This window comes from Bubalus kerabau, chromosome 11 (assembly GCF_029407905.1).
Source record: "Bubalus kerabau isolate K-KA32 ecotype Philippines breed swamp buffalo chromosome 11, PCC_UOA_SB_1v2, whole genome shotgun sequence".
In the NCBI taxonomy this organism is placed as follows: domain Eukaryota; kingdom Metazoa; phylum Chordata; class Mammalia; order Artiodactyla; family Bovidae; genus Bubalus; species Bubalus kerabau.
Window position 1 is genome coordinate 95,325,764 of NC_073634.1, and position 27,059 is coordinate 95,352,822.

The 27,059-nt window shown below is 48.9% G+C and overlaps 1 protein-coding gene across 9 annotated transcripts in view; it reads left to right on the forward strand.

Annotated features, from left to right (window-relative positions):
- DAB2IP (DAB2 interacting protein) overlaps positions 1-27,059 on the forward strand; it is a 212,927-nt gene that overhangs the window by 83,612 nt on the left and 102,256 nt on the right. For 7 of the 9 annotated variants that reach the window (XM_055541038.1, XM_055541035.1, XM_055541039.1 and 4 more), the window contains exon 2: positions 19,224-19,327. In XM_055541038.1, coding sequence (XP_055397013.1) covers positions 19,224-19,327 — 104 coding nt within the window. Of the gene's footprint in view, positions 1-19,223; positions 19,443-27,059 lie in introns of all 9 variants that reach the window. The other 2 variants (XM_055541036.1, XM_055541042.1) reach the window with 1 other exon arrangement.

Consider the following 27,059-nt stretch of genomic DNA (forward strand, 5'->3'; position numbering starts at 1 on the left):
CAGATAATCTTTGAAAAAAATTTTTTTGCTTATTTATTTATTTTTGGCTGCACTGGGTCTTTGTTGCTGCTTGTGGGCTTTCTCTGGTTGTGGCTAGTGGGGGAGCTACCCTTCGTTGCTACGTGTGGGCTTCTCATTGCGGTGGCTTCTCTTGCAGAGCGCAGGATCTAGGTGCTCGGGCTTCAGTGCTTGCAGCACAGGGGCTCAGTAGTTGCGGCTCTCAGGCTCTAGAGCATGGGCTCAGTGGCTTGTGGCACACCAGCTTAGTTGTCCAGTAGCACGTGGAATTTTCTCGAACCAGGGATCGAACCCATGTCCCCTGCATTGGCAGACAGATTCTTCTCCACTGTGCCACCAGGGAAGTCCTTTCTCACAGATGATCTTATCAGCTCCATGTTGCAGATGAGAAAACCGAGGCTCAGATGGGTTACGTGACTTGCTCGGCATCACCCAGCTACTGAGTGGCCGAGTCCTTGATGTTTCACTCTCACTGTACTTACCAGAGCTGTGATTTAGGAAAATGATTTTAAGCCCCCGCAAGCTAGACTGATGTGATCCGGGGAGCAGGGAGGTGGGGAGAGTGGAAATCAGTGATCGTAGATGACTGTGTCAGCCATCCTGGTGCAAGAGGAATGGGTCTGAGCTGGGAGACAGAGGTCAGGGGCCATGCTCACAGTGAGAATGGTGGGGGCTGGTGGTGAGATAGGCCTGGGCAAGTGGGGAAAGGGGCCTCCAGAGTGGGGAGCGTGGCTAACAGGCCTGCTCTCTTGATGCTGCAGGGGTGGGAGAGGGACACCGGACTGCAGTGGTGGTGGGGGGGGTGCTTTGGGGAGCTTCTTCAGGAGAGTGGTAGATAAAGGCTGGAGGCTACAGGGGGTCGAAAAGTTGGGGGTGGGGGTGGCAGGCAGAACTGGACATTGCTGGAGAAGTTGGGTGGATCTGGAGATCTGAGAGAACCCTGGGTTTGCCATTAACTGTCTGGATAGTCACCGTTCCACCTGGTGTCTAGGAGCCAGTTCAGAGCTGTGTGTTTAGCAGCAAGCTGGTTGGGGGCCTGGGGGCCCTCCCCCACTAGCGGCAACCTCTGAGTCCTCCTGGGATGGGACCCGGGCTTCCCAGGACCCAGGATGCAGCCCTCTGGTCCCACTCCCAGAAGCAGAGCCATCCAAAGAGGGAGGGGCCAGTTTAAGGAGTGGGGGGCATGGGCTGGGGGATGCGATGTTGTGGAAGAGGCTCCTGGGTCACCAATAGTCCCCAGGGGAGAACCCCGGCTATGGGCAAACTCCTCTGTCTCCTTTTTAAAGAATATAAAGTTTATGTCAGTGTTTTGGAGCTTCCCAGGTGGTGCTAGAAGTAAAGAAACCACCTGCCAATGCAGGATACATAAAAGACCTGGGTTCCATCCCTGGGTTGGGAAGATCCCCTGCAGGAGAGCATGGCAACCCACTCCAGTATTCTTGCCTGGAGAATCCCATGGACAGAGAGGAGCCTGACAGGCTGCAGTCTATCGTGTCGCATGGAGTTGGACAGGACTGAAGCAACTTAGCACACACATACATGCATGTCAATGTTTTGCCACTTTCCCCTCAACCAATGGCACCCCACTGTAGTACTCTTGCCTGGAAAATCCCATGGGTGGAGGAGCCTGGTAGGCTGCAGTCCATGGGGTCGCTAAGAGTCGGACATGACTGAGCGACTTGACTTTCATTTTCACTTTCATGCATTGGAGAAGGAAATGGCAACCCACTCCAGTGTTTTTGCCTGAAGAATCCCAGGGATGGGGGAGCCTGGTGGGCTGCCGTCTGTGGGGTCGCACAGAGTCAGACACGACTGAAGTGACTTAGCAGCAGCAGCAGCAGCAGCAGCCTCAACCCCTAGAATTACAAAAGTAATAAAGAAATAACCATTATAGAAGAGAAGAAAATTTTAAAAATCGACTTTAATTCCAGCACCCAGTGATAAGCTTTGGGAGAATTTGGAAGGTTATCCTTTTCTGAATTTTTGGAAAAATTCTAAAATATTTGAAAGTATAGAAAATCATATTGCAGACACCCATGCACTCACCTCAGACTAAGTGAATGTTAACATCGCCATGATTGTGTCTCTTCTTTTTTCCCTCTTTTCCTTAGAAATAAAATGATTCAGGTACAGCAGGAGATCAGCAAAGCACAGCTAAGAGGCCAGATCCCACCTGTTTTTATATGGCCCACCACCTGTTTTTGTATGACCTGAGAGCTAAGAATAGCATTTACATTTTTTCAAGGGTTGAAACAAAAATCAAAAGAGGAATAATGTTTTATAATGTGAACATTATAGGAAATTCAAATTTTCCATGTCTATAAGTAAAGTTTGTTGGAACACAGCCATGCTCACTCATATTGTCTGTGGCTCTTTTCACATTACCTTGGCAGAATTAAAGAGTTGAGACAAATCTGACATATTTGCTGTCTAGCCCTTTATGAAAAAAAAAAATTTGCTGACCCTTGAGATATAGCTAAAGCCTCCTACACTCTCCCCAGGAATAATCAGCCTCCTCAAGGCAATGCCTGTCCTGCCCACATGTGCTATTATGCTTTTACTACATTTGCAAATGCTTCCAAATGTGTAGTATTGCACTGTGGGTTTTAAAAATGGGGAGAGAGAAATTGTATAGGGTGGAGGAGAGGGAACACTTGTTTCCACGCTGGGACTTCCTTTAGTGTTAAGCGTTAGTCACTCAGTTGTGTCCGCCTCTTTGCAACCCCATGAATGGTAGCCCACCAGGTTCTTCTGTCCATGGGATTTCCCAGGCAAGAATACTGGAGTGAGTAGCCATTCCCTTCTCCAGGGGATCTTCTTGACCCAGGGATCGAACCTGGGTCTCCTGCATTGCAGGTGGATTCTTTACCAGCTGAGCCACCAGGGAAGCCTTTACTATTCTGAATTCCATCAACCTGGAGTAAATGCCAGCTCTCTGTCTGGCCGGGAATAGGCCCTGCGGCTACAGAGGTGAAGGAGAAAACGTAGGAGTGAAAATGGAAAGGTGACACTCAGGCTAAAGTTCTCAGAAATCCTCAGAGAGGAGCCAAAAGAGACTCAGGGACTCCATGGTTTGTGTCTTTTACCTGATAAACATCTGAGAAAGGATAGAATAAGCCCTTTTATATTTCAGAAATGGAATAATCACCAGTCACCAGTTAAACTCAAATATGATGTTATAAAAACCAGATCCATCAGATCAGATTAGTTGCTCAGTCGTGTCCGACTCTTTTCGACCCCGTGAATCGCAGCACGCCAGGCCTCCCTGTCCATCACCAACTCCCGGAGTTCACTCAGACTCACGTCCATCGAGTCAGTGATGCCATCCAGCCATCTCATCCTCTGTCGTCCCCTTCTCCTCCTGCCCCCAATCCCTCCCAGCATCAGAGTCTTTTCCAATGAGTCAACTCTTCGCATGAGGTGGCCAAAGTATTGGAGTTTCAGCTTTAGCATCATTCCTTCCAAAGAAATCCCAGGGCTGATCTCCTTCAGAGTGGACTGGTTGGATCTTCTTGCAGTCCAAGGGACTCTCAAGAGTCTTCTCCAACACCACAGTTCAAAAGCATCAATTCTTCGGTGCTCAGCCTTCTTTACAGTCCAACTCACATCCATACATGACCACAGGAAAAACCATAGCCTTGACTAGACGAACCTTTGTTGGCAAAGTAATGTCTCTGCTTTTGAATATGCTATCTAGGTTGGTCAACCATCAGGTAGAGTTTGTTGATACCTACTTTGGTACCTCTATTGATATTTACATTTGTGGGATGTAGTGCTCTAAATAAATGTGTACGTTTAGTATCTCGGAAGCTGCTTTTTGGGGTGTTTTTTTTTTTATTTTATACCATTTGTTCTGGGTCAGCCTGGGTTAAGACAGAAGAATTACTTGTATGTCCTCTATTTATACTTGTGTACAATAAATTTGTTACATAATAGTTTACCTATAGTTAAATGAAATACATGGTTTATTAGCATGCGGTCAATGGTCTATTTGATAATTAAATATATGGCCATGTACTGACAAAAAGAAGACTCAGGGAGGAGAGAAACCTTCAGGCCAGGTAATTCTTCCATGGAAAAGTGAAAGTGTTTGTTGGTCAGTTGTGTCCGACTGTTTGCAACCCCATGGACTGTAGCCTGCCAGGCTCCTCTGTGCATGTAATTCACCAGGCAAGACTATGGTAGTGGGTAGCCATTCCCTTCTCCAGGGGATATTCCTGACCCAGGGATTGAACCAGCATCTTCTGCATTGCAGGTGGATTCTTTACCAGCTGAGCCACCAGGGAAGCCAAATTCATCCTTTTGGAAGGCTGGGGATTCTTTGAAAATGAGGCACATGTCAGGATGAGGAATAGGAAGTTCAGTTCTGTTCAGTCATTCAGTCATGTCTGTCTCTTTGTGACCCCATGGACCACAGCACGCCAGGGCTCCCTGTCCATCACCAACTCCCAGAGTTTACTTAAACTCATGTCCATTGAGTCGGTGATGCCATCCAGCCATCTCACCCTCTGTAGTCCCCTTTTCCCGCCTTCAATCTTTCCCAGCATTAGGGTCTTTTCCAATGAGTCAGTTCTTCGCATCAGGTGGCCAAAATATTGGAGTCTTAGCTTCAACATCAGTCCTTCCAATGAATATTCAGGACTGATTTCCTTTAGGATGGACTGGTTGGATCTCCTTGCAGTCCAAGGAACTCTCAAGAGTCTTCTCCAACACCACAATTCTTTAGCACTCAGCTTTCTTTATAGTCCAACTCTTACATCCAAACATGACTACTGGAAAAACCATAGCCTTGACTAGACGGACTTTTGTTGGCAAAGTAGTGTCTCTGCTTTTTAATATGCTGTCTAGCTTGGTCATAACTTTTCTTCCAAGGAGTAAGCGTCTTTTAATTTCATGGCTGCAGTCACCATCTACAGTGATTTTAGAGCCCCCCAAAATAAAGTCTGTCACTGTTTCCACTGTTTCCCCATCTATTTGCCATGAAGTGATGGGACCAGATGCCACAATCTTAGTTTTCTGAATGTATGAATAGGAATAGGAAGTATGGATGGTCAAAGGCAGTTGTTAAGGGATTCAAGTTAGAGGGACGTAGAGAAGAGCTGGTGACAGTGTCTACAGATACTGAAAACTTTGCAGCACTTACCCTGGACTGTTACTTATGAGGCCAATCAGGGGCCAGGGAGTGAACACTGGTACTGTCCTTTTGGAGAGACATACTCAGGGGCAGGATCTTGGAACACAACTCAGGGTGGGGAGGGGGCGCATCTTCTAGGTGCTTCCCTCCCACCTCCTGAGCACCTGCAGCCTGATCCCTCCATGTCTCCTCTGAGGAGGTCTCGGGCCCCCACCAAATGCTACATGTTGAGGATTCCCAGGGCAGGTGATGCTGTGGACCTCAGCTCCCACAGTCCCCTCCATGCCTTTCTCCCAGCAGACCCCACCTCCGCAACAGTGGGCAACCTCCACTGACTCTGAGCCACGCCTTGAACTGAAAGACAACTTGAACTCTGATCCCAATCCATTTGGAGAAAACAAGCTCCTGCAGTTCCATAGACTCTTGACTCCTTCTCTTCCCCACACCCAACATCGCAGAACCAAATGTACAGTCGAGTGAGGCATCCTTCATCTCTTCCTGCCATGGGTAGCGGGGCTGAGGTGGCCCCTGGAGATGGAGAGAGTGGCCCAGGGCAAGGGGGTCACTCAGCCTCCTGGAGGACTTGGAACCCGTTTTCGCACCCTGGGGCAGTCCTTTGATTCAGAGATCACCAGGCTAGAATCTCGCCTTCCTCATTTCCTAGCTGTGTGGTCACGGCCCTTTCCACGTTGCTGAACTTCACTTTCTTCCTGTTAAGGTTGGAGCTGATGTTTCCTACCTGGACTCAGTGTGAGGATAAAAATGCATATCGGGTGCAGTCCTCATTTCTCTTACATCTGTTTCTCCACATTTCCTGAGGGTCCATTTTTATTACCTACAAATACAGTAAATCCCCTACATATGAACCTTCAAGTTGCAAGCTTTCACAGATGTGAATGTTCCCCTCCGTGCCAGCTGTTGTACAGTACTACTATACTTTTCAAGGTTCTGTACTGTAAGATTTAAAATGCTTTATGTTTTTGCGTTTGTTTTTTATGTATTATTTGTGTGAGAAGTACTATCAACCTGTTACAGAACAGTAATATATGGTGGATTGTGTTAGTTGCATACCTAGGCTAACTTTACTGGACTTATGAACCGGCTCTTGGAACAGAAATTGTTCACATGTGGGGGACTTACTGTATCCAATTGTTCTGCTGCTAAATCTGTCGAAAAAACTATCTTTTCCACCATCAATTTACCTTTGTACTTTTTTCCAAAAATCGACTGACCATATATATGTAGGACTATTTCTGGACTCTTTATTCTGTTCCATTGATCTATATGTCAGTCCCTGTGCTAATGTCATACTCTCTTGATTACTTTACTTATATTTCCAGACTATAAAGTATCTCTTGAAACCCTGTAATAAAAGCCCCATCCTGTTTCTAGTGTCTCCAGATTGCTTGGCTCTTCTAGGTCCTTTGCTTTGCCATCTAAATTTAAAATTGAGTGCCTTTAAAAGGCCTGCTAGGATTTTGATTAGGATTGCATTGAATCTGTACATCAGTTTGGGGAGAAATGCCATCTCAACAAGACTGAGTCTTCCAATTCTTGAAGGTGGTGTATTTCTCCATTTATTTAGATTTTCTTTAATGTCTCTCAGCAATATTTTTTTAGTTATGTCTTACATTTGTTTTTGTTAAATTTATTCCGAAGTGTTTTTGATCCTCTTTTAATTACTGTGAAGGGTGCGGATTTTACCCTACTTACCGACTAGCTACTTAGCCTTGTAGAGTTTCCTGGGTGCCCGCAGAAGACACAGGACTCATGAGTCAGAGACAAAGGACTCTACGATTCATGGCCTGTAGCATGAGCTTGATATTTGCATTGATTTTCTTTCCCTCCAGTTTTGTAGGGCAGTCACATGTGTCTTTGTAGAACATAAGGCAATGCTGCTCTTTTGTTTTTCCAAATTATAACTTCATGTACCTTATAGGACCTGATGTACAATCTGTGAGTCAACTGTTCCTCAAGCTAAAAATCATATAAAGAGCTGAAATTCAGTTTGCTTTAGTATTAAATCCTTAAATTAGACATTTGGAGATTATTTATTTATTGAAGAACAGTTGATTTACAATGTTGTGTTAGTTTCTACTGTACAGCAGAGTGATTCAGTTATGCTTATGTACCTATCTATTCCTTTTCATATTCTTTTCCATTATGGTTTATTGCTGAATATGAACATAGATCCCTATGTTATACAGTTGTTAGTTGCTCAGTCGTGTCCAACTCTTTGCAAGCCCATGGACTGTAGCCCACCAGGTTCCTCTGTCCATAGGATTATCCAGGCAAGAATATTAGAGTGGGTTGCCGTTTCCTTCTCCAGGGGATCTTCCCGACCCAAGGATTAAACCCACATCTCTGGAGTCTCCTGCCTTATCAGGCAGATGCTTTGCTACTAGCTGTACCTGATCCATAATCACATCTTTGAAGTTCCTTTGCTGGATGACACCACCCTTATGGCAGAAAGTGAAGAGGAACTAAAAAGCCTCTTGATGAAAGTGAAAGAGGAGAGTGAAAAAGTTGGCTTAAAGCTCAACATTCAGAAAACTAACATCATGGCATCTGGTCCCATCACTTCATGGGAAATAGATGGGGAAACAGTGGAAACAGTGTCAGACTTTATTTTTGGGGGCTCCAAAATCACTGCAGATGGTGACTGCAGCCATGAAATTAAAAGACGCTTACTCCTTGGAAGGAAAATTATGACCAACCTAGATAGCATATTCAAAAGCAGAGACATTACTTTGCCAACAAAGGTCCATCTAGTCAAGGCTATGGTTTTTCCAGTAGTCTTGTATGGATGTGAGAGTTGGACTATGAATAAAGCTAAGCACCGAAGAATTGATGCTTTTGAACTGTGGTGTTGGAGAAGACTCTTGAGAGTCCCTTGGACTGCAAGGAGATCCAACCAGTCCATTCTAAAGGAGATCAGTCCTGGGTGTTCTTTGGAAGGGCGGATGCTAAAGCTGAAACTCCAGTACTTTGGCCACCTCATGCAAAGAGTTGACTCATTGGAAAAGATTCTGATGCTGGGAGGGATTGGGGGCAGGAGGAGAAGGGGACGACAGAGGATGAGATGGCTGGATGGCATCACCGACTCGTTGGACATGAGTTTGAGTGATCTCCGGGAGTTGGTAATGGATAGGGAGGCCTGGCATGCTGCGATTCATGGGGTCGCAAAGAGTCGGACACAACTGAGCAACTGAACTGAACTGAACTGATTCATGGGTACTAGGATCAGGACATGGGCTCTTTGGGGGCCATGGGTACTCCAGTACCCTCTGAGGACTACCTTTCCTCCTTCTCCCAAACATTGATGGCCAAAGCTGGAACTGGAAAAAGCATGTAGGAGACCTACCAATATATCAATACAGTATTTTGGCAAACTCATTGTTCATTTGGCTAACTGTTAATAGCAGATAAGAACAGTACAGATGTGCTTCATTCACACACACACACACATACACACACACACACACACACGGTGGCATCTACTGGACTGCTGTATCTGGAAGATTCTAACAATCTGAGAGGTCCATGATCTGCTGCCATGATGACCTTACCTTTGTCTCTTCCTGCAGTTTATCCAGCCACTCCTGCAGTGGGAGAAGATGGGGGCTGGGGACACCTGTTCATTGGCAGCTCTAGGCTTCAGTTTAGTTCAGTTCAGTTGCTCAGTTATGTCCGACTCTTTGCAACCCCATGGACTGCAGCACACCAGGCCTCCCTGTCCATCACCAACTCCCAGAGCTTACTCAAACTCATGTCCATCAAGTTGGTGATGCCATCCAACCATCTCACCCTCTGTCGTCCCCTTCTCCTCCTGCCTTCAATCTTTCTCAGCATCAGGGTCTTTTCCAAATGAGTCAGTTCTTCGCATCAGGTGGCCAAAGTATTGGAGTTTCAGCTTGATCATCAGTCCTTCCAATGAATATTCAGGACTGATTTCCTTTAGGATGGACTGGTTGGATCTCCTTGCAGTCCAAGGGACTCTCAAGAGTCTTCTCCAGCACCACAGTTCAAAAATATCGATTCTTCAACGCTCAGCTTTCTTTATAGTCCAACTCTCACGTCCATACGTGACCACTGGAAAAACCATAGCTTTGATTAGACAGACCTTTGTTGGCAAAGTTATGTCTCTGCTTTTTAATACACTGTCTAGGTTGGTCATAGCTTTTCTTCCAGGGAGCAAGTGTCTTTTAATTTCATGGCTTGGGGAACTTCATTTCCTCACCCACAAGTTTTTTTCTAAATCTATTTTTTGGACTTTCCTGATCCACTTTCTCTACCTGGTCATTTGGGCTACTATTGATTTTGATGTCATTTGTCTTGTTTTCTGATTTTTTTTCTTACTTCTTTTCCTTTTTTCTCTTCAGATGTGTTCAGAGGGAACAGTTTGTAGTGAATCATTATACTATCTTTTTCAATTTTAATTTAATATTAAGTTTTGGAAGGCTGAATAATTCTTCATTTGGTAAATGATATTGCTGTAGCCCATCTTATTCTCCAGAGAAAATCTCTGACCAAGTTTTATGATGCTGTTTATGATATTTTTCTATGTAAGTTCACACGCATACAAACAGTAAAACAGCATATTAGTTTAATCACGTAGATGGCAAATGTATTTCAGTCTAAAGAGTCCATGGTAAACCTTTGCAGTGGTGTTTACATTTCCGTGCCTCTCGCCTCCAGATTGCTGACCACTCTCTCTACTCAGGTAACACTGGATATGAATACATTTCAGTAGTTAGTTTCTCGGGATGGAAAATCTCAATTGTTTAGACAGATATGATTCCATGTATTTCAAGTAGGCTATTTATTAACTTTTTATTTTGAAAATTTTTCAGACGTATAGGTAGTCGCAGAACTGGAACAGATGGGCACCCTTTTACCCTGTTTCCCCTCATAGTTACATCTCTTGTAAATGACACATGCCCTCCAGCCGAAGACCCGCCAGGAACACACCTCCGGCCGCACAAGGTTTATTATTTATTGGGTTTGTTATTTATTGCAGTGACAGAGCACACATGCTGCGGGGAACCACAAGGCCTCTCAGCCCGATTGTGGTAGAGAGAAACCACTCTAAGATTTGGGTTTTTATTGGGTGAGTTGGGGGGCGTCTAAAGGAAGTAGAGTTCACTCTCAACTGGCTGCTCTCAGAAAGCAAGGGTGAATCTGAGGTGGGGTTTCTCAGATCTTATCTCCAAGGAGAGGAAGCAGCACCGAGATAAAGCTGTCATGGGTAAAGAAGCAGCAGACACTCGTTTTCACCAGGGTGGAGGGATGTTTAGCGTTTTGGGTGGCACGGTGACCAGGCTTTTGACAGTTGCTTAGACAACATGATCAAGTGGCCTCGTTTTGCCTCATTTTATCGTGGTAGGCTTGTCTGAGGTTGGTATCCTGTGAGGTTGTTTATATGCGGAAGGAGAGTAACGTGACAGAGCTGTGAATGCCAGGTCAGCCTCTGAATGTCAGTGCCCGCTTCGCTTCTTTCTCTTTCATCTTTTGCATGCGTTGGTGCTGTGCGTGTGTCTAACTCTGTACCATTTTAGCATATGCGGATTTGTGCAGTCACCTTTGCAGTCAAGACACAAGTTAGAGCCACCTACCTGTCCCCTAGCATCCCTCACCCCTGGAGGGGTAAGGGATGGAAGGGATGGACAACCACCAATCTGTTTTGCATCTGTGTGACTTTACCACTCTGAGAATGCCATATATATGAGATCCTGCATCATGTGAGCTTTTAAAAAAATTATTTTTTAAATTGAAGGATTACAGAATTTTGTTGTTTTCTGTCAAACCTCAACATGAATCACCCATAGGTATACATATACCCCTGATCATGTGACCTTTGGAGGCTGGCTTTTTCGGCTGTTTTCAGCAAGCGCGATGCCTTGGAGATCCATCCAAGTTGTTGTGCATTTCAGTAGTGCTGAGTAGTACTTTCTTTGCTGAGTAATATTCTGTGTCATGTGTATGAGTTTCCCATTGCAGCCATAACAGGTTAAAACTTGTTATAACAGCTTAAACAACACAGATTTGTCATCTCACAGTTCTGTAGGTCAGAAGTCTGGCACAAGCCTCGAAGGACTAAAATCAGGTATTAGCAGGCTGTGTTGCTTTCTGAAGGCTCCTTTCCATTGCCCATTCCTTGTTGGCGCAAGTCAGTTTCCTGTGGTTGTAGGACTGGGGTTCCTGTTTTCTTGCCGGCTATCAGCCGAGAGATGTTCCCAGTTTCTAAACAGAGGTTACCCATGTTTCTTGGCTCATGACTCACTTCTTCCATTATTCCTCTTGGGTTTCGGATCATTCCTGTCTCTTATTCCATCATCGAATCCCTCAGACCCATCCTTCTGCCTTCCTTTTCCACATTTAAGATTATCCCTGTGTGGATAATCCAGTATGCATGCCCATCTCCAAGTCCTTAACCTTAATCACATATGCAGAGTTCCTTTTGCGATATCAAGTAACGTATTCACAGGTTCTTGGACTTTGGGGGGAACATGAGTCTGCTTCACACATTGTGGATGTACCGCAGTTTAACCATTCACCTATTGAAACACGTTTTATTTCAAATTTTAGGCTATAAAGCTGTTGTGAACATTCTTGTAGGAAAAAAAAGCATGAATGGATTGTACTCTGTTTGCTGTTGCAATTTACTCTTTTCACTCAACCTCATGTTTCTGAGCATGATTCATGCTGATCTTACAGAGCTGGGTCCCTTGTAGGGATTCATTGTGTTCCACGTGGACATTGTCCCTTGGAGTCCTATCCCTCTTCCACTGAATGACTGCAGTCATCCACTGGGGCATCCATTCCCCTGTTGGTGGACATTTAGGCTGCTTCCCACATTCTGCTACTACAAACAGTGCTGTAGTAGACATCTCTGTGCAGATCTCCTTGTGCAAGGCTGAAGCATTTTTCTAGACCGTACATGTAGGAGTGGAATTTCTGGTCCCAGAGTATATATGTATGTGTCAGTTTCAATCAGTTCTTTTCTAATTGTTCTCAAATTCTTTTCCTTCTACCAGCAGGGATGAAAGCATTCCTTACAACCCTGTCAACATTTGGGGTCATCGTTCTTGTTCCTTTTTTGTGTCTCCGAAAGCTGTGAAATGGCATCTGGTTGTGTTAATTTGCATTTTCCCGATCACTGTTGAGGTCCAGCACACACACACACCCCCACCTCACACCTCCTCTTTTTAACATGCTGACTTCTTTTCTCTCACTGCGGGTGTTAGAGGTTGCTGCCTCAACCTGTTTTTAAACATTAAGGTCTGGGCAACCCAACAACTGAAATTTGGTGTCTTGTCTGAAATTACAGGATGTTCCTCAGGCCTCTGTGTCTCCATGGGAACAAGTAACAGTCATCCTTCATGATTAGGAGGTATCCATGGCAACCAAGCCAGCAGCATTTGAATGAAACCAATTTTATTTATTTATTTATTTTTTTGCAAACACATGAAGGTTAAAATGTGTTTCTCCAACTGTGGCTTCCAAGAGTAGGGAGGCAGCCTGGTCTGCCCGGTGAAATAGACTCTTTTGACCTCCTAGTGGAAAAGGGATGCAGGATCAGCTGGTCTTGTGACCTAATTTTGTAGACCGGGAGTCCGAGAGGTCATGTGGAGGTCATACAGTGAGTCTGAGCCAAGGGGAAAAGCTTGAATCAGTTCTCTGAGGTTTGGAGGGGGGCAGTGTGGAACTAGGCGGTAGATCAGTTCTCCCTTCCTGGGGTCTGTCCCTGAGGATGTTAGCAAACTTACCCAATGTCTCCAACATCCTGCTTGTACCAGCTATGTTATTTAGAGGTGGAGGGCATGAGCCTAAGCCTCCTAGTGTCTGCTTCCTTAAATTAGAAAGGACTTGCTACTCAGTCAAAGGCCAAAGTCAGCTGTGATTTTAGAGGCAGAGTTAGAACTCAGAGGTCTGCTTTCTGCCTTCTTTGTTGGTGTAAAATAAAGACCAGGTTTTTTTTTTTTCTTTTCCTTTCTTTCTTTCTTTTTTTTGGGGGTGGTGGTGGTAGGGAATAGAGGGACTCACTGCTCTAACTCCCTGGCCCACTGGTTTGATGATAAGTCATGAATTCAGGGATGGAAAGGGGCTAGCCTAGAGTCACACAGCAGAGTCAAGGTTAAATCCAGTCTCCTAGTCCTAGCTCCATGTTCCAGGCATCCTCAGCCTTTTCTGAGCCCCTAAGTGTAGGTTTGGGAGGGACAGTTTCAGCATATACTCTTGCTTCTTACCTGGAGAAACTTTAGAGGAAGTCATTTTGCCTCTCAGAACCTCAGTTTATTCATCTGGAAAATGAAGCTTCCCAAAGCTAAGTTGTTATGTGGGGATTATATTTGAATGGGTCTCAGTGGGGGCAGTATTGCCCATAAGTGAACAAAAAAATGGATTCTTGGAAGGGGATGTGAAAAAATCTCTCTTTTTCTGTATAAAGTCCAATATACATGTAGGCATTATATGTATATAAAAAAGAAGCAAGAGAATTCCAAAAAAAATCTGCCTCATAGACTGCGCTAAATCCTTTGACTGTGTGCATCACAACAAACTGTGGAAAATTCTTAAAGAGATGGGAATACCAGACCACCTGACCTGCCTCCTGAGAAACCTGTTTGCAAGTCATGAAGCAACAGTTAGAACCAGACGTGGAACAACAGACTGTGCAGAGGACATCATGCGAAATGCCGGGCTGGATGAAGCACAAGCTGGCATCCAGATAGCTGCGAGAAAATATCAATAACCTCAGATATGCAGATGACACCACCCTTGTGGCTGAAAACAAATAACTAAAGAGCCTCTCGATGAAAGTGAAAGAAGAGAGTAAAAAAGTTGGCTTAAAACTCATTGTTCAAAAACTAAGATCATGGCATCTGATCCCATCACTTCATGGCAAATAGATGGGGAGACAATGGAAACAGTGACAGACTCTGTTTTCCTGAGCTCCAAAATCACTGCAGATGGTGACTGCAGCCATGAAATTAAAAGACACTTAATCCTTGGAAGAAAAGCTATGACAAACCTAGATAGCATATTAGAAAGCAGAGACATTTTTTTGTCAACAAAGGTCCATCTAGTCAAAGCTATAGTTTTTCCAGTAGTCATGTATGGATGTGAGAGTTGGATCATAAAGAAGGCTGAGTACTGAAGAATTGAAGCTTTTCAACTGTGGTATTGGAAAAAACTCTTGAGAGTTCCTTGGACTGCAAGGGGATCCAACCAGTCCATCCTAAAGGAAATCAGTCCTGAATATTCATTGGAAGGACTGATGCTGAAGCTGAAGCCCCAATCCTTTGGCCCCCTGATGCGAAGAGCTGACTCATTGGAAAAGGAAGGCCCTGATGCTGGGAAAGATTGAAGGCAGGAAGAGAATGGGATGACAGAGGATGAGATGGTTGGATGGCATCACCCTCTCAATGGACGTGAGTTTGAACAAGCTTTGGGAGATGGTGAAAAACAGGGACGCCTGGCATGCTGCAGTCCATGGAGTCGCAGAGAGTCAGACATGACTGAGAGACTGAACAACAATACATGTAGGACAAAAAGATACTTTTACTGTATATCTATGGTGTTAGAAATTTGTTGAGGGAGAAACTCGGAAGTTAAAAAGACTCCTTAGAGGGAGTCTTAACGAATAAAAGGTAAAGAAACACTGGTCTGTGCCCCTACAATCCATGTGGTTATTATTACTAACTTTGTGTTTGGAGCTTGTGTTGGCTGCTGGCTCAGAGTGGGGTGCCGTTTGGAGTGTCAGGTCGGGAGAGAGCGTGGCCTGGCCCAGACACTGCCCCTTATGGTTCAATGTGATCTTTGGGCACATCACAGTTTCCCATCTGTGTGTAAAGGCGTCCCACCAGGTCCATGGGTGGGGCCTGCTTCTCAGGCAGCTGAGATCCCGCCTGGTGGATCTTTGGGTGTCCAGCAGGAAGCAGATGGTGCTTATACTAGGATGATTTGAGGTGTGGGTGGGTGTGGGGAACCATGGAGAGGAGTGCAGGACCCCAGAGCTAGTAGCAGCTGGGGCTGGAAGGAGGGGAGGAGAGCGTGGTTACTGAGAGGTGAGAACCCAGGAGACCGGGTCATCCTGATGGTAGTCTGGACCTTCGGTGGTGGGAGGCAGCCAGTCCAGGTGACCCCCCTCCCTCCCCTAATCTCCCACCAGGGCTCCCCACTGGCCAATCCCCATGGTAGCCAGGGGCTTCTCTGTTGGTTCAGCAGGCAAATAATCTGCCTGCAACGCAGGAAATGAAGGAGACTTGGGTTCAATCACTGGGTCGGGAAGATCCCCTGGAGGAAGGCACAGCAACCCACTTCAGTATTCTTGCCTGGAGAATTCCATGGACAGAAAAGCCTGGAGAATACCATGGACAGAGGAGCCTGGAGAATTCCATGGACAGAAGAGCCTGGAGGGCTATAGGCCGTGAGGTTGCAAAGAGTCAGACACGACTGAAGTGGCCGAGCATGCACACATGCATGGAAGCCGGAGGGCCCAGACTTGGGTTGGTGTGGTCTGCATGGGTCGGGGGTCTGCATGGGTCAGCCCCCTGGAGCAGAAGGTGGGGTGAAAGATGCAGAATGGAACTGGGGCCAAGCAGAAGCTGCCCAGAAAGGTACCCATGTTCCTTGTCCTCTAGAGTGCAGGAGAGGGTGTGGATTCCTGCCCTGTCCTGCCCTGCAGCCATCTCTCCATGCTGGGTTTCTACCTTCTGATGCAGATGGGGTACAGCCTGGGCTTTGTTTGCTTAGCTTTGGGTTTATTGGAGCAAAAATCAATTTGAATTGTGCAGTGCTAAACTGGAAGTGGTTAGAAATGCTCCCAAAGCATCTGAATTGAAGTTTACGGCTACTTTGGGAGCACCCATGAGGGTCTTTGCTGTCTGTTTACTGTGTTAGAAGCTAGTGGGTAAGTTCCCTTCCTCTGGTCTCAGCTTCCTCATCTGTAAAATGGGTGGTTGGACCAAGCAACCTCTGGGCACCTCCTAGCTCAGACCCAGCAGGCAAGGGTGGTGTTCTGCAGAGGTTGTGGGGATATCAGGCTTGATCTTGGAGGAGAGGCAGCCTCGTCAGGCTCTTTGAGTCCCGCCAGTGCCTTCTGAGGGCTCACCTGCCTGGGAAGGAGCAGTGAAGCCGTGGTCAGGCATATGTGTGTGTGTGTCAGGGAGAGAGGACACATCCCCAAAGGCTTCTGAAGGCCGAGGGCAGTGCCTCACATGTGGGTTGGACACCGTGGTTAGTCTGGGAGGACCCCCAGGCGGAAGTGACTGGAGGCACTAGGGATGAGGGGAGAGATGAAGGCAGACAGTGCGGGGGCACAACAAGAGATTTCTTGGGGAAATCTATGGAGAGAAAGGGTCTTTCCTAGAGTGTGACTAGCAGACATGGGGTAGGGGCGGAGGTGAGTGAGGAAGGAAGTTTCTAAGTAGGACGCACCATGAGAGAAGTGGAGAGGCCCTAAATCATGGCAGCCAGTGGGCCGGAGTGGAAGCCTCTCCAGCAGAGGGGGCCCCAGGCCTGCCTGTTGGGCAGCGGGGCCTGAACCCCTCCCCGTGGGTGGCCCACTTCCTCCAGTTCCAAAATGGCTTGCCAGGCTTGCCCACCGGCCAGGGCTCAGCACACCGCCCTACTGTGTGTGGCTCAGCTCTGTCCTTCCACACTTCTGAGGGCTCCTGTCCAAGCTGGCTGAACGAGAGACTGGGCTGGAAGGTGTAGCATGGCCCCTGGTAGCCCAATCTGCCTTGTGGAAAAGCCTGCCCCTAGTCTGTCCTGTGTGTGTGCACATCCACACGAGCACGTGTACTGGGAACGGGCCTGAGTGGGTACGCGTTGGAGCGTCTACGTGGATGCGAACGTGTATGTGTGTGTTTACTGGGTGTGCGCCTCTGCACCCGGTGTGTTCCCAGGGACCAGGGAAATCTCCGCCCTGTCCTTTTTCTTCTGAGTCAACAGGTCTTTCCCAGGCACTCCCCACGCACCAGACTCCAGGCCGGGTGGGGGTGTGGGGATGCAGCCAGCTTAGGCGTGGGCATCAGGAGTTCCACCAGCAAGCAGAGGACACACACACACACACACACACGAGTTCCACTAGCAAGCAGAAGACACACATACACACGCACACACACACACACACACACATGAGTTTCACCAACAAGCAGAGGAGACACACACACACAGGAATTCCACCAGCAAGCAGAGGAAACACACACACATACACAAAGGAGTTTCACCAGCAAGCAGAGGACACACACACACACACACACACACACACACACACAGTGTGCAAAGTGACAGCATTGATAGGCTGCCCCAGCCTGGCTGTTGCTATAGGAGCCATAAGGGCTCCTATAAGAGCTAGGGCGGAGGAGGTTATCGGGTTTCCTCCAGGGCACACTGAACAGGACAGGCTGAGAGGAACAGGAAGGGGGCTTGTGTGGGGGCCACAGCTGGAACAGTGGAAAAGAGATGGCCAGTGCCAAGCATGGTTGGGGAACTGGGGCGGGTGAAGTGGCCAGGTGGACTGACCTGGTTGTTGAAACAAGCATGCTGAGGCTGAGGCTCCAAGTGTTGAATGAGCTGTCACCGTTTAAAAATCAGAATATTTCATATGAAAGTAAAACGCCAGATTTCCACGTCCTCTTGAATCTTGGGAAGCTTTGGCTGCACTAAGCTCCCCCGTTGCTATGTCAAAATCACCAGCTGGAGCTGAGCAGCTGGCCGCTACCCTTGACCTTGCTGCCTGCCTGGCCCTCGCACTCCTCTCAAGTTTTAAAGCCTCAAGAAGAGAAGGTCCCTATTGGAAGCCAGAGATCAGAGTCTCATGTTTGAAGGAATTGCTTGTATACCTCCAGCAACAGGGAGCTCATTATCACATATCACAAGATGTGTGTCTTGAAGTGGGAGTTTTAGGAGATCTTTTCTTTTTTTTAAATCATAGTACATACATAGGAAAGATATACATGGCATTTGCCATTTTAGTTATTTTTCAGTGTACAGCTCAGTGGTATTAAGTCTGTTTACAACATCATGCGACCATCACCATTGTCCATTTCTAAATGTTCCCCATTACTCCAAAGAGAAACTGTGCCATGAAGCAACAAATCCCTGCGCCCCCTCACCCCAGCCTCTGGAAACCTCTAATCTACTTTCCTTCTCTAAGAATGTGCCTATTTGGGGTATTTTATACAAGTGGAATTTCACAATATTTGTCCCTCTATGTCTGGTTTGTGTCAGTCAGCTTGTTTTCAAGGTTCATCTAGGTTGCAACATGGATCAGAAGTTTCGTGCTTTTAATAGTGGAATTACCTTCCATCGTATGGCACGACCACACTGTGTTTATCGTTTCATCTGTTGAGGGCCCCTTGGGTTTCTACCTTTTTGGCTATTGTGAATAACGCTGCTATGGACATTTGCATACAGTGTTTATCTATGTCCCTGTTTTCAGTTCTTTGGGGTATATACCGAGGAGTGAAATTGCTGGATCATGTAGTCATAATGGCACCCCACTCCAGTACTCTTGCCTGGAAAATCCCATGGACGGAGGAGCCTGGTAGGCTGCAGTCCATGGGGTCGCTAAGAGTCGGACATGACTGAGCGACTTCACCTTCACTTTTCACTTTCATGCATTGGAGAAGGAAATGGCAACCCACTCCAGTGTTCTTGCCTGGAGAATCCCAGGGACGGGAGAGCCTGGTGGGCTGCCGTCTATGGGGTCACACAGAGTCGGACACGACTGAAGCGACTTAGCAGCAGCAGTAGTCATTCTGTCTTTAACATGTTGGGGAACCGCTAAACTGTCTTCCACAATGGCTGGACCATTTTATGGGGACCAGCTGTGTGTTGTCCCAGCCTGGTCAGGAACGACAGGAGGGCCTGACTTGTTCAGTCGCTAAGTCCTGTCCGACGCTTTGCAACCCCATGGACTGTAGACCGCTGGGCTCCTCCATCCTCCACCATCTCCCACAGTTTGCTCAAATTCATGTCCATTGAGTGGGTGATGCGACCAACTAGGTGGCCTCCGTTGTCCGTGCTTAACCACCCCTCTCTCTCTCTCTCTCTCTGTTGGCAGAGTCGCCCCAAGAAAGGCCGGGCTCCCGGCGCAGCCTGCCCGGCAGCCTCTCGGAGAAGAGCCCCAGCATGGAGCCCTCGGCCGCCACGCCGTTCCGGGTCACGGTAACTATCCCTGCGTCACCATCGCCACCTGGCCCAGGGGCTGCTCTGCGACCCCGCGGCCCCCCTTCCTGGAGCCTCACGGACCTGGGAGAGCATCCAGCCTCCCTTGCTCTAGGTATCCGTTCACTCAGCTGCTCCCCTCTCTGTGGCTCAGCCCTGCCCCCCGAGGCCACATGGGGGGCCTGTCCTCTAGGGAGGGGGCAGGCGGAGGACTGAAAGCCCTGCAGGCTGCTGGACCCAGAGCCGAGCTGGTGTGGGATGAGAAAGGCTAACGTTAGGTCGGATAAGTGCACCCTGACGCATCCGTGCACACACCACGCTTCCTTACGATGTATCCTTTTTGTTTTCACATTTTAATATCTCTCATATAACAGCCTGGGGTGTGTCATAATTTAATTGCTATTTTTTTCTTTCTTGCTGGTGCATAAAACAATGCTGTACCTTACAATCGATGATGATTGAGAATCAACAAAGAATAGTATATATACAGCTTAGCTATTGATTATGGTAGTCCTACCAGTCCACTCTTTTCTTTCAAACCTGAAGGACTCTATGGAAACAGAACCCAGTGACCCTCCATGTCCCCGGCGTCCCAGCCATCCTTCCACACGCCTGCAGTTTTATGCCCTTTTACTGCCCTGTTTCAGCACGTTACCTTGTGCCCCTCTGCCCATGTGCCAGCCGCTGGAGAAGTAGACAAGTTCTCTTCCCCAGGGAGCTCAGTCTATAGGGGAGATGGATGTTTGATTCATTTGTTCATCCATCCATTCATTCATTCAACCATCCTGACGGCATGCTTGCCGTATGCCAGGTACCATTCTTGGCACTGGGGCCAAGTGGGAGGAGCTGGCCGAGACAGCGGCAGGTGGATAAAGCCCTTGACCTTATGAGCTGACATTCTTGTGTTGGAGATATGTGCTGTGAAAGAGAAAAGTAGACTGCTGTGAGAGGGAAAACTAGGAGCGCTTCCTTGAGGTGGTGTGGTTGGCAAGTTATACTTGAGCTGAAGTCCAAGGAATGAGGAGCCAGTCCTCTGGGGATCAGGGGGAAGGAGGTTTTGATGGAGGAAACAGAGAGGTCACAGGCCTGGCTGTCGCTGTATCGTGTGACATGGGGTTTCAGGTGAGGTGGGAGTGGATATCCCCTGGGAACTGATTTTTGAACTGACTCTTGAAGGGTCCTTGGAAATTGAGCAGGCAGGGACAGTGAGAGAAGGAGTTCCAGGTAGGGAGGACAGCAGTTGCAAAGGCATGGAGGCATGCTAGAAATTGACATGTTTATGCAACGGTGAAATGCTTGCTGGGACTGGAGTTGAGGGGTCCAGAGGTCAGGGTAGGAGGTGAGGCTGGGAAGCTGGACCGTATCTGGGTCGCGTGCAGCCTCAAATCCCCAGGATGGGACTTTACTCAGAGCCACCGATTCTTCTGCCTCTCTGTGTGTCATAAAAACGCTCTCAAAATATTCTTGGACCCCTTCAAGATTTCAGTGCAGTGGGCCAGGGGTGGGGCCTGGATATCTGCATTTTTAATAGGCTCACATAAAAGGCAGTTCTGAGCCCCAGGCTCTGGGTCAGATCAGCCTCTGAGAAAGAATTCCAGATTACCTCCCTGGGTGACCAGGGCCCTTAGGAGATGGTGTCCAGCTGCGGGGAGGACAGGAGGCTGACACCTGGGAGACCCTGATCGAATCAGCTGGAACAGGCTGAGACCTGCTTTCCCCAGACCCCCCTGGGCCGTGGCCGCCAGGGCTGAGCCTTGGGGACGCCTTAGGGGATGATGACTAATCATCACGGTTCCCCTGCGCTATGTTCATCTCTTTTAATCCGTGAGACAACCCTGAAGCTGATGCTTCAATCACCCCATTTTACAGATGAGAAAACTGAGGCTCAGAGAAGTGAAGTCCCTCACCCAAACTCCAAGTGCTCACAATGTTGGAGCCAAGATTTGGACCCGGGTCTCCCTGACCCCGGTGCACACACATGTACTCCTCTGGCTGGACTGGAACCAGAGCAGGAGTACCCTTCCTCCACACCCTTCCAGAACCCCCTCAGCATCACTTTTTACCCGCTTCCCTTTCTTTTGCTGTTCTAATAGGTGTATCATCACACCTCGACGTTGCTGTAATTTGCAGCTCTTTAATTGCCAGCTAGGCTTGGCTTCTTTCCTGTCGTGGCATCTTCACTGTGTTTCCTGGTGTGGAAAACTCCTGTGGCTCAGAGCCAGAGCCAATGCCAGCCTTCTGAGCCACTGGGCCCCCAGACTCTTCATCCCGTGAGCTTAGGGTCTGCAGGATGGCAAGTGTGTTCTGCCGTCACTTTAGCCACTTCTCACAGCAACCCTGAGGGCAGGGACCATTAGTGTCTGCATGTCATGGATGAGGGGACTGAGGCTCAGAGAGGTGAAGTCATTTGTCGGGCGTCACGGCTGCTGTGTGACAGAGCCAGGCACGGATACCAGGACTGCCGGGCATATACTGTTTGTGTCCTTTCCAGGACCAGGGCATATGCGCCTTGGTCCTTTTCTGTGTGCAGCAGTTAAGGAAAGGGGCGTGAGTCGAGTTTCTATCCTGGGCTGGTGCTTGGAGCTGAGAGGGTTTGAAGAGGAAGCTTGGAGGTGGGGATCTGAGTTCAAATTCCAGCTCTTACGTGACCCACGTGACCTCATCAGTCACTCATCCTTTCTGAGCCACGTGTCCTCGTCAGTAAAGTGTGGAATGACTGCTCTTTCTTGAAGGACTTGCTGGACCTTCATGTGTGCACGTCAGCCCAGGTCTGACCCATGGTAGGTGCCTAACCCCTGTGCGTGCGTGTGCGTGTGTGTGTGTGTGTGTGTGTGTGTCATTTCAGTCGTGTCTGATTTTGCAACCCCATGGACCACCAGGCTCCTCTATCCATGGGATTCTCCAGGCAAGAATACTGGATTGAGTTGCCATGCCCTTCTCCCGGGGATCTTCCTGACCCAGGGATAGAACCCATGTCTCTTGCATCTCCTGCATTGGCAGGTGGGTTCTTTACCACTAGTGCCAACTGGGAAGTCCATAGAAATGATGGTGGTGGTGGTTTAGTTGCTAAGTTGTACCCAACTCTTTGCAACCCCATGTGACTATAGCCCATCAGGCTCCTCTGCCCATGGGATTTCCCAGGCAGGTATACTGAAGTGGGTTGTCGTTTCCTTTTCCAAGGGGTCTTCTTGACCCAGGGATCGGACCTGGGTCTCCTGCATTGCAGGTGTATTCTTTACTGATGGAGCCACCTACAAGCTGAATTGTGTTTCCTCTTTTGGCTCCAGAATAGTGAAGATCTATAGAGGGTTGGGGCAGAGGACAGGGTACCTTGGGGAAGGTCAGAGGTGCATCTGGCCTGGGCCTTAGAGACGGACTTGACACGACCCTGTGCAAGACCAGAAGCACACCCTCTCCCCTGCAACCTGAACTCACCCCACCTGCTCCCATATCCACAGCCTCATGCTCGCTGACTACTGCTCTGTGTAGCCCCCAAGGGAACCTGGGGAACATGGTTTTGCCTGGAGGAGGCAGGGGAGATGCCACAGGATGTACTTGAATAACTGTCGTCTTCGCTGCCATTTCAAACCCGGGTGATGAGATGTCACCACCTCTCACAGCAGTGCCCTTTGGCAGTGATGCAGTTTAATGGTGAACCCATGTCGGGATCTATAGGCCTCATTCTATCTACCTCCTCTGTGCAAACTGAGGCCGGGGAGGGGCTGGACTTGACCTGGGCACTACTCAGCTGGGAGCGCTCCTTAGTCTGGGCTGTTTGCACCCCACATGCTGGCCCTCACCCCTTTTGTGAGTCAGCCTAGGACCAAAGTCACCCCACAGGGGATCAGGGACCCAGTGTTGTTCGCATGCCTGTCTCTTCGAGATCATGTGACCCTGGGAGAGCCTCAGTTTACCCTTATATAAATGAGGGGGAGTGGATTTTGTAGTTTGGGCATACAAAAGGTGCTTAAACGTTTTGATGTACTAAGGGAATGAGCCGTAAAGTCAGCAGACCTGGGACCGAGTCTCATGCCAGCATTGTGACCTAGGCAAGATATGGAACCTTTCGCCTGCCTGGTACAACTCCCTTCTCCCTAAAAGGGGAGTTGGGGGTGGGCGCGCCATTTCCCCAGGTCACCCAGTGCCAGCTGGCCGTCCAGTCAGGACCCTGAGAGCTCTGTGGGGCCCTGGATGAGGGCAGGATGGGGAAGGAGCTGGGAACAGGGGACCAAATGGACCTCCTGCCCATCATTGGCCTCCAATTCTTGGGCTCCAAAGAGATGGAGAAGGAAACCCACTCCAGTATCCTTGTCTGGAAAATCTCATGGACAGTGGAGCCTGGTGGGCTGCAGTCCATGGGGTCACAAACAGTCAGCCACGACTGAGCAACTAACACTAAAGAGATGGTGAGGCTGAGTTCAAGCGCCGCTCTGTCTTCTCAGCAGCGAATCCTGGAAACGAGAGAGGGTCAGAGGCAGGGACAGCAGGCAGGCAGCAAACTGGGATCTGCACAAGCTGTTGGGTTGGGTCCAGGGGCTCTGTGTGGACCTACCCCCCACCCCGAAGCCCCAGGACCCTCAGCAGCAGCAGGCTGTCCCCTCTCACTGGCCACCCCACGTGTGAGGAATTCATGGTGTGATTGGAGGGTAAGGAGATGGGGACTGCTACCAGTCTCCCCATGTGTCCCTTCAGCCCACCACCCTGGGCAGACCTCACCTCCCCCTGGGTGTGGGCTGGGTTCTTCCTCCCTCCTTCTGCCCCCATCCCTCCCACCGACCTTGAGGAGAGCTGGCAGGGCCTGGGTGTGGGAGGTGGCAGAGGCACTGGGAAACTTGACAGCCAATTGATTCCTCCTCGGGAAGTTGAAAGTGAAGAGTCGTGTTTGAAGGTTTAGCTGAAATTAGGTCTCAGGGCTATTTTTTGCGAGTTGGAGGAGAAGTGTCAGGGAGGGGAAGGCCCAGGGGGCTGGCGGAAGCTGCAGATAAACTCAGTACCAGTTGATTGCAGATGCCTCAAGATGCAGGTCTTGGTTCCTTTCAACCACCCACTTTTACTGGATGCTCAAGTGTATGCACCCTAGGTGGTGCCGAAGCTGTGATGCCGGTGTGCCTGGGATGCTGTGAGAACCCAGAACAAGGGGCAGTTACCTCTTGTGGGTGAGGGTGGGGAAGAATTTCTCAAGGAGGGATCTTTGGGGCTGGGCTTTGAGGGATCTATAGGAGTTTGTCGGGGGCAAAAGGAGAAGAGTATTCCAGTTAGAGTGAGATCTAACTAAATAGGAACAAGCCAAAGGCTCTGTGTGATCAGATGATGTTGAATGAGTTGCAAATATGACAGAGAGGAGCCTGGAGAGAAAAGTGAGTGGGTAAGGGCTTTGGACTTTTCCTTACAAGACACAAGAGACAGAGGGGATGATGAGTGAGAGTGGATAGGGCAGGAGACCTCTGGGATGTGGGTCTGAGGTTTCCTCACCTGCTCACCCCTCTTACCAAGGTTTCTCCAAACCATCCCCACATTTCAGCTGTCTTTCTTTCTCATATACAGGGAAACAGGTACAGGACCACAAACATGCAGGACTGTGCGTGACCCCCCTTAACACCATGATGGAAAGGCTGTTGGAAAGTATCTGATCCAACCCTTCCTTCTACAGAGCAGGGCCTGAGGCCCAGAGAGGGGAGGGTTCTTTCCTGAAGTCACACAGCGAGTCTGGAGCCGGGCGTGGGATGGAGCCCGGGTGTCTCTATTCCCCTGTCCTGTGTTCCTCCTGCCTTGCTCCCTCCTGCCCTCTCTTTACTGCAGCCAGGCCCTTCCCCCGCCCCCGTCATGTTTCCTGGGAGAAGGGGGCTGAAGGGAATGAACTTTATGCGTCTGACTACCCTTGGAGGCCCCCAAGGGCTCATCAGCACAGCACCTCCTCCAGGTCTGCCCGTCTGCCCCGTTAGTGCCCTTTGTTGGCTAAGGCGACTCCCGTGGACAGAAAAGCTGGTCAAACCCCCAGATCACAGGGGCCAGCTCTGTCCCTGCACAGATGGGGCAACTGAGACCCAGAGAAAGTAGGTTTGCCTGGAATACCTGCCGGGCCTCCCTCCATCACTCCAGGCTGAAGCATATTTACACGGGACATGTCTGTCTGTCTGTGTCTGTGGCCCCCAGACTGGTGGAGGGATGACAGCTACAAAGCATGGCTGGCAGATAGGAGTGCTGGACCCCGGATCGGGTGCCCCAGCACCTCGTGGTACCAGAAATTTGCCTGTGAGGCTGATGTCCCTTGCTCTCTTGAGCCACGTGAACTGGTGAGCTGGAGTCTTCTAACCCAGTGTCTGGCCATTGTTCTGCAGATGAGAGGGTTGGTGGAGAGAGCAGGCCCCATATCCTCAACCCTCCTCCTCCCATGTCTTTCATGGAGCTTAATTGTTATTAAACTGTTTAAACCCCAAAGGCAAATTACTATCATTTTGGTCTGTGTCCGTTTGGTCCGTGTCTGCCTTCCTACAGGAGGAATGCAGGAGATGGGAACATCGTCACAGACAGCCCAGGGTAGCCAGGGCTGGCCAGGACAGTCTGCAGGGTGGGAGTATGGGGTCAGGGGCTGTTTGAAGCTTTCTGAATCAAGGCCAGGCCAGCATCTGAGGCCTGGGACTATGGGCAGGCTGTGGTATTTGGTAGGGTTGGGAGGCTGCTTGCCCCATTAATAAACAAGAAGGTGGTTTCATCAGATCCATTTTACAGATTTGGAAAGTAAGTCTCTGGGAGAAGGGACTGGCCCAGGGTCCGCCAGCCCATGAGTGGTAGAGGTGGGAGTCAAGCTCTGGTCTGCGAATCCTGTTGTGGGTATGTACTAACTTACTTTCCTCCCTCCCTTCGCTGCCTTCCTTTTTTCTTTCTTCTAATAAATTTTTAACCAGCACCAACTATGTTTCAGGACTTCCCTGGTGGATCAGATGGTAGAATCTGCCTGCAATGCAGGAGACGGGGTTTGATCCCTGGGTTGGGAAGATCCCCTGGAGAAGGGAATGGCAACCCACTCCATGGAGAACTCCATGGACAGAGGAGCCTGGTGGGCTATAGTCCACGGGGTCGCAAGGAGTCGGACACAACTGAGCAACTAACACTTTCAACTATGTTTTAGGGCCTGTGTGGGGCATTGACACACGCAGGAGTCAAAGGTAGTTTCTCCCTGCAGACATACAGGGTTTGCTTGCCTAACAGGCAGGGTTAGCTGGGGCTTCATGAAGTCATTTCTGAGCAGGTGAGGAGAAAGGACTGGCAGCCAGGACGGCCCCTCTGAAGGCTAAGAGATGGGAAATAGCTTGAGCAAGTGGTAGTGGGAACAGGGAGCAATGTGAGGGGCTAAAGTGTGAGGGCGTGGCTGGAAAACAAGGGTCAGCAGATCTATTGCAGCTCACAGAGCAAACAAGATGGGAGGCCATATTAATTGGAGCATAGAGTCCCCAGAGAGGGAGGTGAGGGTCGGCCAAAACTGGCCAGAGCAGACCTGGATGGAATGCATTGCGTTTCAGAGCAGCATACCTGACTCGGCTGAGAGAGTATGGAGCCCCTGGTCTCTGCCCACTCTCCCCTTCCAGAGAGTCTGGAGTCCTGGCAGAACAGGAGTTCTGAGGGCCAGGGATTCTTGTGCCAGTTTACAGACGAAAAAAGAGAGGCTCAGAGTTGGAGACCCGGCCTGAGTGATCGCACAGAGGGAAGCCGTGGGGCTAAGATTCAAATCCTA